This window comes from Pholis gunnellus (genome assembly GCF_910591455.1).
Source record: "Pholis gunnellus genome assembly, chromosome: 13".
Classification (NCBI taxonomy): Eukaryota; Metazoa; Chordata; class Actinopteri; order Perciformes; family Pholidae; genus Pholis; species Pholis gunnellus.
The window spans coordinates 12281954-12296090 of NC_136540.1; the positions used below are offsets into that span (position 1 = coordinate 12281954).

The 14137-nt window shown below is 41.3% G+C and overlaps 1 protein-coding gene across 1 annotated transcript in view; it reads right to left on the reverse strand.

The window, feature by feature from the left end:
• Window positions 1–14137, reverse strand: part of LOC306705083 (rho GTPase-activating protein 26-like) — a 74941-nt gene that overhangs the window by 20539 nt on the left and 40265 nt on the right. Inside the window, exons 7-16 of the mRNA XM_079171750.1 lie at window positions 12663–12767; window positions 12059–12188; window positions 11431–11531; window positions 10354–10448; window positions 8701–8779; window positions 7526–7562; window positions 7200–7265; window positions 6670–6744; window positions 6501–6585; window positions 5620–5678 (exon numbers count right to left, since the gene is read on the reverse strand). Coding sequence (XP_079027876.1) covers window positions 5620–5678; window positions 6501–6585; window positions 6670–6744; window positions 7200–7265; window positions 7526–7562; window positions 8701–8779; window positions 10354–10448; window positions 11431–11531; window positions 12059–12188; window positions 12663–12767 — 832 coding nt within the window. The remainder of the gene's footprint in view (window positions 1–5619; window positions 5679–6500; window positions 6586–6669; window positions 6745–7199; window positions 7266–7525; window positions 7563–8700; window positions 8780–10353; window positions 10449–11430; window positions 11532–12058; window positions 12189–12662; window positions 12768–14137) is intronic.

The window sequence follows — 14137 nt, forward strand, 5'->3', positions numbered from 1 at the left end:
AAAGCTCTGTGTCCTGGTGATTAACAGGTAGAAGTGCCGAGCAGGCCGACAGAGAGACCTGTTGTTGATGGACGACAATAATAAGTCAAGGCTGCTGAGCAAGTCGATTGAGAGATGACAGCAGACCCACATTAGATCAACCCTCGGGCCATGGCTGTCAGCGCCGGGCAGTTTACTCGCAAATGACAGAGCATCTCACCGAGAGACACACGGACACATTTTCTGACCAACTAACATGGCTGCTGAAACATACACACACACATCAACACCTCTGTATACAGTGAATACACACCGAATACGTACACGCACTTACACATTCATACAGAGAGATAATTTAGTAGATGCATGCAGACACATTGTAACATGTAACCAGTCAGTCTCTCTCACACACACACACACACACACACACACACACACACACATACTGACATACCTAGAACATACACATGCATTCACACGTCCCCATGCATACCTCCAAACAGATGCTTGCAGCAGCACACGGTTCCCTATTATGCATTCACCGGTGTCCACCACTTCACACACACATTATGCTGAAGCACACACTCTTCCCTTCCTTCAAACCTTTTATGGAACATGCACGCACAGCAATGTGCGTTTAACACGATTGAAAATGTTTTGAATGCTTCAAAATATTTTTTCACTTGTTTTTTCCAAATCACACTAGGCCCAAAAATTAACTCCCACACACAAAATACAAACATATAATTTGACATTAATGATATAAACCAGCAAAGACATTAATTCTGAAAGCGTTGCACAAAATTAGTGCATTTAATATAGAGCTGAAGCCTGGAGGCAATTAGCTCATTAGCTGATTTCATACCTGCATCAGAAGAAAATCACTCAAAATATTCACAAAAAAATAAACAAGGAAACTGAGGTACTGCAGACACACATATTCAGAGACTGTAAACACACAAACCAGCAGCTGTGATGAGTGGAAAAAAAAAAGGCAAGCACAAAACGTAGGCTGAATGTCGTTGGGACACTGTACTGTAGACAGTATGGTGCTGAGTCACAAGTGATTACACCAAGCAGAAGTCATTTATCATCGCAGCCTCCACCTCATCCATCACTTAACAGACGACGACCTTCTAAAGCCACTTTTCCTCTTTCACCTTCAATTCCAGCCCCTCAGAAAAACAAATAAACAAACTATGTTCCCAGTATTTATGTTTTGTCTTAACATAGTGGGGAGATGCATGCGTCTGGATACAGTTACACCTGCACACAGAGACATACGTAGCCTCACACGTATGCAATGTCTAATCAGAATTCATGCATATCCTCTCTAGTTGTCATACATGCACGTTTGTATTTCCAGACACATGAATTTAACTGAACACTTCACAACAAGGTGACCATACAGGGCTGAGCGAATCAGAGCATTTCCTGGCAGCCACCAAATCTCATGAGAATCTATTAATTAAAAAAAGAAACTTTCGTCCATTGTAATATTGTTAACAGCAGAGGCTAATGTCAAAAGCTGCTTTTTTCTGCAACTGAATTGTGCTGCCTGGATGTAAGTGTAATGTACTTTAAACAGAGCCTACCTTGTATTATATACAGGGAAAAATAGACAGAATGGTTCCATAGACACTGTGATGGACACTTTGAAATGGTCCGATGAAAACGGATGTCATCTGGTATGTGCACACTAATGCATGTGCTGTTAGAGACAATCAGGACTTCCAGTATCCATAATGATTGGTTATGATTCGCTCACACAATCTAACCCAGGTTGAAGCCCGTTCATGTTACTGGCCAACTATCCTGTTACGAAGTTAACGAGTGATGCCAGTTTTATGGACATTTCTGTTTTTTAAGTTGGATATAATAGCATACATTTGTGTTAAATACCACCTTCCTAACACCTTCTGGCTCTGAAAAGTTGACAAAAAACAAGTCTGGTACTCACTTCATCAAAACTTCATCTGCGCTTCTCTTAAGCAAGAGGGGATTTTGATTATGCATGGAGTAGATACTTTTACAATCAAAGTCAGGAAAGCAAACACGTACACATCCACACACAGCATATGAAGCTTTCCACATCTGCTGATCCTTGACTGATTCTAAAAACCACCACCTGTTCTACTTTCTTATCATTCATTATTCATACTGGACACCTCCTGGTCTGTGCAGTACGTGCAGTATATCCAATATCTTATCTTTAGCATCCTGCTTGGATTCATACAGTGGTGGGGCACCGACGAGGAAACAAAACAAAACATACAAAAGCTCTACAGTTACACATAATGTGTTTCACATTTGAGATATTTCGCTGCAAAATGGGACCAAGACACCACCTGGTATTAATTTATCTGCAGCGTGATTGGTCAAATCTAATCAAATCATGAAGGACACCATTGAATAATTGTTCTAAAAGAACAGCTTGAGGCTTCATTCTTTCTGAGTAGTTCCAGTGATCTACCGTGCATACGTCTGTAAAGCTGCACTCACTCATCAATATGTTTATATGGGTCAAATGACTGTAATGTAATGCGTCGCTTGGAGTAACAAACCCACAGAAAATCATCATCAAGCTCTCCACTCTATCACTTCATAAGACAATATGTCAATGCTGTGACTAAGATTGCTCTGCATCCCCCAAGTGGCCAATTAAATCAATCGATACTGCTTTAAGTGCACATGCAAGACACGGTCTTGCCTATTTACCACCTGTCACTTCATGGCAAATGGTCCTAGAATAATGGGAAGAAACAAACATTTAGTTTCATTCTAAACCAGTAAGTAAAAGCAAGAAAGGGCTACTTTACAGTTTAAATTCCATCAGCAAAATCACTCTGAACAGCTGCAGGAAACTAAAGTTGTTTATCGACAGCAGCCTTTGCGTGTAAAGCAGGCATTTAATTTAAATCGCAGGCTTTAAACTTTATGGATTGGGTTTCAAATCTGTATGCAAAATGATTATATTGAGGAGTCTGATGTTTGTCTGCAGTTTCATGTAATCTGTTTCTTGACTAGTCTTCATCGGCATAAATGATTAGAACCATTATGCAGGGGATGAGAAAACATAGTGCTTTACCTCTGTTTTAGATGCAGGCTGAAATTACACCACCTGGCTAAGACAAAACACTGATTACATCCACCCATGACCACAAAGCAGTCTAAATTAATGACCACAGTGTTTCTATTGTTGGCAGTAATTCCACCAATTTGCTGTAAAGTGGTAAGAGATTACTGCCCGTCAAGCTTTGAGCTCAGCTCAAACTCTTACTCTTACTTTAAAGCAAAGAAAGCTTCTTTGCTTTAAAAAAAAGAGCCAGTTAAAGTGGTTTAGGCTCCTGATTTGGATGCCAGCTGGATGCCTCTCTGTGGAGGTACTCCAAACATGTCCAGCTAATGGGAGACCTTGAAACACACCCAAAACACACTTTTTGTTTGGGATTTTGTTTTATCCTATCTGGCCTGGGGTTGCCTTTGGTTATCCTAGGAAGACCTGGAGGAAGAAGCTAGTTTGCAGGGCTTAAGGCTACTTTGATAAAAACCAAGTTGTGCTTGAAATCAACTCATTTAGACGACTTCTAAAGGCAAATGTTCTTATACGTGTTCCAGTCGTGAATCATACAAATAGGAATATTGCTGCAAACTATCAGACAGCCTCGAATGGAGAGGAAGAATTTCGTCACTCTTGTCTTTTGTAAACAAAATGATTTATCCTGACTCAACACACCACACCCAGCAGGTGCTGCTAAAAAAAAAAAGAAAAAAAGAAGTGAATAAAAAAAAATGGAAGCTGCTGACCCAACACTCCTCAAAACACTAAGCTCTCTGTTTAAACCAGATATTGAAAAGGAGATTAGCCTGGGATGGGAGAGAGTAAGGCGAGACAAACCAGAGGAGGAGGAGGAGGAAGACTAGGTGGTGGGAGGAGCTAGAGAGGAGAGAGAGGCGGAGAAAGGGAAGCGCTGAAAGAGGGAGTTCAACCGAGGACGCTGTCCTCAAAACACCCTGCTGCTCCTGCAAAAATTCTGCCTTGGAAAAAAAATACAAAGGCATTCTCACACAAGCAGACACCACACATATGCATTCACACACAAATGCATGTGATGCAAATGCAGACACCCACATAAACAGAAACTGACAGAGAAAAACAAGATGAAAGAAGTGAAACACAAAGAAAGATTTGGGGCGGGATGAGAGATATACATCTGTAAACTCATATAAATAGTTGGCAAAAACATGATATATTTTACGATAATTATAAAGCGATGAATACATGCATTAAAGCATGTGTGGTCCGAGTTAGTATCAAACCAGCTACCTTGGCATTCTTAACCGCCACGCTCTACTGCTTCCTCCTCATACACACTTTAACACACTTTTCTCATTTTCCCTCCAGTTGGCCTCACTATGGAGCCATTTCCTGTTGGCGTTGCCCGAGACACACTCATTTCCTGGAGTTCCTTCCCACCAGCTCGGCTTTCTAAAGGACTTAGCTACCGACAAACAAAGAAAACAGGTCAATGACACACCCTGTAACTCTGCAGACCGGACCGGACTAGACTTAACTGCACCTGGGTTTACTAGAATAGGACCAATTATCAAACAAAACCTGTAATAAGCAGGTATAGTAGCAGCACGGAAATGACCAGACCATTCAAAGCCAAGCTAATCAGGCCTAACCATACAAAACTAAAGAAGAGTCATCATGTAAAGTCTCTATTGTAAAGACTAAATAAATGAGTGTTTTATAGCCTGTAGAAGCCACATGGGAATAATCAAAACACACTAAAATGATTGCAGAACTGGCAATCTGTCTTCAAGACAGCAGAGTGTTTTTTGAAAATGAAATTATGTTTTCAGACTCAATGAAAAACAGGGGGACAGATTTTGCAAATGCTTTTTACCCCAACAAACCTACTACTTTACCAGGTTGTCACTTTTAGATCAACTGCCCAGGCTTTGTAAATGCTGTGTAAAAACATTTCCCACAGCAGGACAGAAACATTCTGTGTGCCACACACACACACACACACACACACACACACGCACACATAACATGAAGCAGCAGTCGGGGGGGCTGCAGCTACCAGAGCAAATGGGCACAGTGGGTGGTGCCCTGTTATCTCAGCAGGTGAACCATCCATTTGTAACTGGTTTCATTTTTAAAGTCATGACCTCACTGACGAGATGAGTCACGCATGTTCTCATTTTCCAAATGAAACTCAGGAGGAACGCTTTAGGAATTGCTTCATACAGACATCCATCGGGAGAGGAAAAACAGAAGACAAAGAATTCCTTATTATACGATAAGTATTACAAAAAATGAAAATCCTCTAATCCATCTTTAACCCCATTTATAAACTGTACATATCAACATGATATGACTCAATGCATTCATTCATTGAATTCATCTTGAATCACGAACAAACAAAAGGTTGCTTAAGGATTCTCTTGCTACGCAGTAAGCACTGTGAGTAAATTATGTGGCCCCTCATTTAGTACATCATGTGTTTTCTCAAAATAGCTGCCTGCAGTGTTTTGTATGGTCAGTGGGAATCTGTTTTATATTCTACAGTCTGAACTCACATTTGAGAGGCAAATAAGACACATAAAAAGGAAAAAAAGACTCACTGGCAGCTTTGATGAAGCTCCTCTGGTACTGGTACGTCATGAGCGGTCCGGGCAGCACTCTGGAAACACAGAGAGGGAGGACGTCAGGTGCAGAATGTCTGCTTGGAAAATGGAGCTTTGAGAAAAATCAATAAATCCGGACAGTTCTGGATGAGCACTCATCTAACTATTTTCCTTCTCGTCTTTTATCCCCACCATCCCCATCACTTTCGCCTAATGATTCCTGCTGGTTCTCAATGAAGCCTGACCTGAGGATCCTAACGCCGTTAATGTGTACATGTGTCGTGTAAGTGTGCGGAGAGTCGGCCTTTCTGCGAAGCTGTCCATTTAAGAGCGAGAGAAGTGAATGTGTGTGCACGAATGTGTCCGTTGTGCCCAGCGTAGATGAATTCAGCTAGAGTAGAGTGAGCACAGCTTGAACACCTTCCCTTGTTCCTTCCCTCATTACCAATTGTTGAGAGAAAAGGGCGTCATTCAATCCTCACCTGCTACACAGTGACCAACTGTGTGAATACAAAGTGACGAACAACCCCGACAGGAAAATAAAAATGGATATCATAAATTTAAAAAAGTTTAACAGACAAATGTTGCATGAAAAATAAGGAAAATTAACTAATTAATGAGGTGGATCCAAGCCAGAGATCTGTTTTATAGAAGAGGCAGAGACTGAAAGCAGCAATATGCAATATCCAGCAATGATTCAGTGTCATTAAAAGAGCGATCAATCCATTTACTATAGGTCTTTGAGGTTAAAATACAACACATTTTTGATTACTGAAACAACAATAAGGGCATTTTGATAACTACAGAACTCTGTGCAGCTGTTTCAAAGTGTTTTTTATGCCTTGAATAAGCATTTCTGTAAGCTATTTCTCACAAACCTGAGATAGTGCTTGATAGCACTCGTGATAGTTTTGATCTCCCACTCAGAGTTTTCCAGCTCCACGTCAGCACATGTCTTAGGATCTGATGGACAAAAAAAAAAATGTTTTCATTGTTTTGAAGACAAACTGTTCCGTTTTGACCAAATATGTGCATTTATGTATTTACCCATAGCAAGACCTAGTAGTTTCTGTACTCTGGAGCTGACGCCAACAATTCTGTACAAGCCCTGATCATTGATACCTGGAGAGGAAGGGAGAGGTTACATCCTGTTCTTATTCCATGGACCAACCGAAACATGTTATTTATCTCAGTACTTCCTCAGCAGAGCATTGTACACTGTTAGATCCACATCTTGGCATATTTTGTAATTTTGCTTCAAAAATGACTTCAACAATCATCAAAGTAGTTTCTGGTGATTGATTAGGCAACTAATCATTTCAGCTTTAAAATACTAGTCATCTATTCATAATACACCTAATTACGCATCTGCTTTGTTGCTTCTGAAGTGCATGTGTATGTGTTTACATGTGTGTGAAGTGTATATTCGACTCTTGATTAATTGTGAGGATTGTTGCAGACAGTCGTCTATACTGTGTACCACTGCGGTGGGACATAAAGAGTACACATCTGAGCTGAAACGTAGAGGCAAGAAATCCACAGAACAAAAAGAATAAAACAAGAATCTGACATTGTACCTCGAGTCTCCACTGCGTGAATAAACTTTTTCATCACGTTGAACCCAATCACATCCAGCTGGGCCACTGAGGGAGAGCAAGACGAGCAGAGTGATGACAGTTTTAGTTTACATTTGCTTTAAATCCCAAAATTAGATAAATATTTGAAAATCAAAATAGTGTACAAATATTATTTTTTAGAGATACAGAAAACAAAAGTATTTTGAATATTCGTAGATAAAAGCAGCATCCATGCCATTTACTTTTACCCTAGCCCTGCCAAAACAGAAAGTCAGATGACATTTGTCAATAATACTGTACCATTGACATCAATTAAAGCAACTTACTGCCTTCAGCCTGGTTGTCTTTGTTCAGATTGTATACCTGCAAATAACAAACACATTTACAACTAAGCCTAATAAGGGCAGGGTAGATTTGTACATACTTGTAAGGTCAACATTTCACACACACGAAAAAGAAAAACACCTGATATATTCTGTTTTTCAACATACATCCTTAATACGTTTTGAAACGCTGCTCATTCCATGTATGAGAAACCATGAATTCTCCGGATGTTTCCCTGATCTTGGATACATCCGGATATTGAGGAACGGACACAAACGTTACATTTACTGTTGGCTCTTTTGCAATCTGCATAACTTCAGTTCCAACGGTAATGGTGAGAATATTGTGATTAAGTTGGGGCTCTGTGTACACCTTCATGCCTGAGCTTCGTTACATCGAAGCATGTAACGTCGTTACAGCATATCCATAAGAGGTTACATTTAGAACTATACATTTTTTATATCTAAATAACAATAAACCGACTCTAACAAAGAAAATACGGTGAATAAAAAGGCTTAAGACTGTGTTTATGGCCTAATCCACCCCATTTGTCTGGGCCTGCTCAGAATGAACTGGACTAGGCGTGGTTGCATCGTGTAGCTGTGGTCAGTGGTGAGTTTGTATTGACAATCAAGGTGGAGGCCGACAAAGAAGAGGGAAGTCTTAACGACAACAACATAGGTAGGACGAGCTTAAGTGAAACAAGAACATCAACATTTCTCGTTTTTTCACTACCGACTGCCTGAGCTCAGCATCTGCTTGTTGAAGCTTGCGGTGGCTTTGTTGACGGTGATTACCTTTGCACGTTTGAATGTAGACACAAGGATGAGGGAGGTGTTGAGGCAGGACCGTGACTAAATAAGTGTAGGGAAAAGAAAAGAGGCTAACAAGCGCTTCAAGCCTTAGGGCGAAAAAAAAGCTGCGGATCAAGATGGCATGAACCAAGAGTTGGGGAAAACTGGCTGTAAGTCAGCTATTAGGAACATGAACACCACCAACAGCATGTGCAGAGGGAGGGCTGCTGAAAACGGACCAGTGCTACAAAAATCAGCCTGAATGTTGGAGCTCTTGTTTTGCTTTGCAGACATGTCGTCGTCGTCCCCCCCCCCCCCCTCTCTCTCTCTCTCTCCTCACTCATGTGTCATATAAGTACAAACTGGTAACCGTGGTAACCTACCGGTTCTCTCCCATCCATGGCCTCCATCCACAACCTGCGGTCTTCTTCTGACAGAGCCTGCATGGTGATCACTCCCGCCCTTCATATATACACACACACACACACACACACACACACACACACACACACACACACACACACACACACACACACACGCTTGTTAAATATCAAGGCCACAAAGTCTGCAAATACTGGCTGCTGAACACACACGAAGATAAACATGCAAACACATGCTTGCCTGGAGATTTGTCTTTTGGATTGTTTTAGCGAACTATTATCAACGGTAACGATACACTTTGTTTATAAATTCGTATTGCTTCAGGTTGTGTAAAAACGATCTTTGCACGCAAATCTCATACTCCTTCAAAAGAGCAAAGCATATTCATTTGTGCGTGCTCCAAAGGTATGCCCCGGGTATCGTCTTCCAGGATAAACAGATGCTCACCATAAAAGGAATAAAAACAGGATAAAGAATTTAGCCTGAATACATGATATTCATTTGACTAAGCTATTAAGATAGATCACGCTGATACAGGCAACCTTCAGCGTGCACACACACGCTCTATCACACACAACCTCATTAGTCATGTCCATCCCGGGCTTATAAAGGTTTCCAATTGGTCCTATACGGTCGGTCACCCTGCCAATGGCAGCACACTCACCTTTAGAGTACAATCACACTCAGATGCATGTGCACAGCCTCATTCTGCACATAGGTGCACGCAAACACAAAAGCATGCAAAGCCAAACCAATGTTCACAAAATGGAGTGAATCAAATGTTTGTGTTTTTATGACCGTCTATAAAACAGCAGCACACAAATTCTGTGTAAACACACCTTTCGCGAAAGTACCACTTTCTATTACTTTAAAGATAAATAAACACACATCAACAGATACACACACACACACACACCGGTAATATGAATAAAGGCTCAAAGGGGAAATAAGTGGATGAGATAATTAAAAGGTGAGTTGATTTGATGGAGGAAGGTTGAAGTTGAGGAGGGGCAAGGAGGGAGGAGGAGTGTAGGGAGAGAAGCACCAGGGAGCCGAGCATGAGAGGACAAACACCCTGCATGTTCTCTCCTCAGGTCCAAATCATCGGAGCACCCCCATGTGTCTGTCAGCTGTCATTACACCACGTAAAAAGACCACATGCCAACCACTGAACGGATGGCTGATCGGAGCAATGTAGCTGCAATTAGTTACATGAAGACAGCATTCACTGGTGTCAAATTCCATGAGGCCCTCCATGACTTCCTATAACAAACCCTGAAGCCATAACTATTTAACTCTTTCCTGGCTTGCTTGGGTCTTTTTCAGAGACAAAATCACCTGAAAACCATTATGTAATTTACTGTATGTGTGAAACAAGTTGTGAAATAGAATGTGGTGTATTTATGCTTCAGTGTTCTCCAGAAAAGCTGGAAATAAAATGCCTCAAAACTAGACACAGGAAAGCATGGCTGTTGGATTGCACTGGTTAGGGACACAGTTTGCACCCTGTACAGAAATCCAATGTGCTGTATTGATAAGAGGGGAAGTAACACACCATAGAAAGGAACCAGTTGGAGGTGGGTGAAAGGAAGATTGTGTGGGAAGTCCATGATTTGAATATGAGACACAGGCAGTCAAATCACACACTCACTGACCTGTCCACAGCCTCCACATCAAAACAGAACCTCTTTTCTATCGAGTCCGTCTTCCTCCTGGTGCAAGACTTGAGGGTGAAGCTCTCCTCTTCTCCCTGACACAAAAGAAAAAGGCATCAGTATCAGTTTGAAGTACACATAACCAACTGCAGATTAACCACACCGTGGAGGACATTTGAGATGATGATGGATGTTTTCTTGGCCAAGACAGAAACAGATTAAGTCTTTCTGTGATCCAATATTTCTACTTTTCCTTCTCAACTCAAAACGCTCGGTGAGAACCCTCAGAAAACAGGCCCGAACCTGCATCAGCTGTGTGTGTAGGTGGAGAGAGTGATAACAGATAGCACTTTGAGAAAATAGTTGGAGTCATGCTGCTTACTAAACACATCTTTGGCAACGTTGCACTCTCCTCTATTGTGGCTGCTGTTGAGGGAGAAACTGTTGTAGCTCTTCTAAAATTGATAATTCCGTGTATGACTGTATGCTGGTGGGAAATGGCACCGTGCGTCAGAAATGCTCCTCGTCTTGATGGTGAAAGACTGACGCAAATCATTGACATTTTCTGTTGATGATTCAAGGGGAGACCCGTCAAAAGTATCGTTTTTCGTGCATGGTCAATTTTAAGATTTTGGGCTATTTGGCTTCCATAAGGTTTCTTCCTTCTGATTAGTTGAAAGAAAACATAAAAAATACACATTTCTATGTTTATTCTGCTAAACGTTTTCTATTTGCGTGGGTAGATTTCTCCTAAATTCAACAAAAACTAGCATTAGATAATGCCCAATTTGCATATTTAAACATAACATTTTAGAAAACCAGTAAAAACCTTTGACCCTAATATGTCAACAAAAGAAAATAAGAATCTTGAAGCTGGAGTTATCAAACGTTCAGGTTTCTGTTCTGGATACTAGTGCATGTTTATATATTTAAACATGACGATACGCTGTAGTGACACATATATGGGGGGGTGGATTATTTGTACGCATAGAGATATAGATAAATAGAGAGCAGCTGGATAGCCTGGATGTTTAGTGACACTGTAACCTCGCATATTTAAATGCCAAAGATACTCACCGTTTTCCCTCCTGATTTAGGGTCAAACAGGACAATGGTGACCCTCTTGGGCTCACGATGGTAGGTACAGTAGTACTTCACCCAGGTAGATACAAATGAGCCTGAGGGAGAGAGAGAGAGAGAGAGAGAGAGAAGGGAGTCAGGTGAAGAGAGAGAGGGGGGGGGGGGGGGGGGGTTAAAAATAAAACCGCAGGAGAAGAGAAGAATAAAGAGAAACAGGTGATGACAAACGGTCAGGAAAAAAAACCAGAGACAGAGGCAGGAGGGGGAGACGGAGGGGTTAAATTAAAAAATAAAGAGGACGGAAAAAGATCGAGTCTTAGTCATGCCTGCGTTAGTGCTAGATAGGTTACCATGGTAACGGCACGTGGTCAGAGCTGCTGTCACATCGCCAACAGATCAGACTTGCCTTCGTCAGCCATAGGTTCATTATGGATTGTTTGTCCTACTGCTCAGTGTGTGTGTGTGTGCGTGTGTGTGCCAACATGTGCCTACACACCTATCCACTCACACAGTCATTCATGTCTTCATTGTACTGCAACACTGTAAGTTGCTGCTGAATTGTTCCCTCGCTGTAAGATGCGACATGTACAAACACAGACACAAAGAGAAGTGTGCCGACACGTACGCTTCTCCTGCACAAACAGGTATCCCTCCATGGTGTGCTGGCTGACACTCTTGTGTTCATGTGGATTCTCCTTCATCTTCCTCATCAGAATCTCCACCTCCGACCGCGTGCTCGCAAAGCGGTTCCTCGTCTGTCAACACAAGCACAGAGGAACACGCGCCTTAGGCCTTTCATTGTATGGCCCGATCCTTGAGTCAGCTTAACTTGCAACAACAGTGTCACTGCGTGAACTTTCTTTTCCAGCAGAAAAACAGAATGAATGCTCATTGCTACAATCCCTGAATATCATATATCTTTTGTTCTTTGCTCCCTTTTTTGTAGTGAGGTTTTTGAATGTTCTTTAGGTCTCAATTGCAATTTCAGATGACTGAGTAACTGTTTGACATTTGAACTCCTGTCGGCACTGCAGTCGTTTCACATTTGGAAAGTTATTTTCTCTTCAACCTTACCTTCTACAGCAACTACTGTATGTTTTTTGTTTTAGTTTTTTGTTCTTAGATTCTTTTTAAATTGCATAAATGTATATTTATGTGCAGTGCTGTTTTATAGGTTATAGTGTGACATGGTGCTTTGTTTGTGTGTGTGTGTGTGTGTGTGTCCTTACATTCTGTATGCTGATGGTGAGATCAGTCTTGAAGTGGTTGAAGTCCTTTGCCAGCTCATAGCCGTGGTGATAGTAGGTGAATAGGCCTTGAAGGAACGCCAACAGCTGAGGGAAACAAAAAATAGCAGGAAAATTAAGTAGATGAAGGAAGAAGAAGAAAGGACAAAGATTGCAAAAAGGAGAGAGAATAAGTAAGGGCAAGACAGCAGATGAGGACAATGGGAAATAAATGCAGATGCAGTGTGAAGGCAAAGAGGAATAAGGTTAAATGGAAAGTGGAAATATGAGAATGTAGAGTAGGAAAAGGTTGAGGATTTGGAGGAAGAGAGAAAAAAAGTGCAGAAAAGAGAACAAAGTGGAGAAAACACAGGTGGGTTAAAGAAGAGGGTGAAGATGAAGTGGAGAAGGTGGAAGAGGAAGAGAAAGAAGAAACAGATTGAAGAGGAGAGAAAGTGGACAGACATGTTTGATCTTGCAGATTCATAGAAGAGGTGAATTTGCAGCTATATGTGGACCACAAAACAAAGACCAATTGTGAAATATAATGTTGCGATGCGACAAAGGGAAAATTTAATATTATGAAAGACAGAACATAAAACAGAAGCAGTGAATTAGAGCTACTTTGTAAAGAGTTAAAAGTCTCAGTTGTCGACCACTGATGTACAGCTTTGATTCTCTGCCAGAATCCGGGCTGGAATTTCTCAGAATCCCCCCGGGCTTGAATAGAGTCGGGTCAGCCCCAATGTTGACTTAACAACGACAAGCCTGTCCGAATTAATGAATGAGGAAAAATGTCCACCATGACCTGGGTAGGCCTGTTTTGTTATTAGCCATTTGTTATCTTCATTTTAATTTGATCTCACATTCTTTAATTTGTGCTTTCTGTCGCTGGCCTCTTTTCAGTTTTACCAGGAATGCGTTTTGCTATGATCAATAACCTTCTGTTATGCATAATTCAAATAGACATTTGACTATTACTCGTTCATTTTTCGCTGCGGTTAATGAGGAGAAATGTAATACAATCTCTATCTAATAAATATGGCAGTGGCGTATGACAGTTTTTGGGTTGTGCTGAACATTCGGTAGGAGAGGGCGCATGTAGTTGATCGTGTCACAAATGTACTGACAGGACTATATTTTATTTATTTATTCTTCTTACAGTGGAAATTCTGTTTTTTAAAATCACGTTCGGACCCAAATTTGCTGCCGTGGCTTGGACGTGGGTCGGGCTTGGACAGCAACGTGTAGGGTTCATGTCGGGTCAGGCCTGATTTTTTTTGGGGCCATAGCTCTATACTCAAGTGCCCTGGAGCAAGGCACCAGAACCTCCAAACCGCTGTTTGTCAATAACTGTGGTCGCAGTAAGCAGCTGCTAGGTGTGGATTAAGTGATTAAATATAACACATACCACTGCTGAAAATAGAACATGGGTGTGCAGCAACTTTAGGGAAAAGAATAAAAAAAAAAAAAAACAT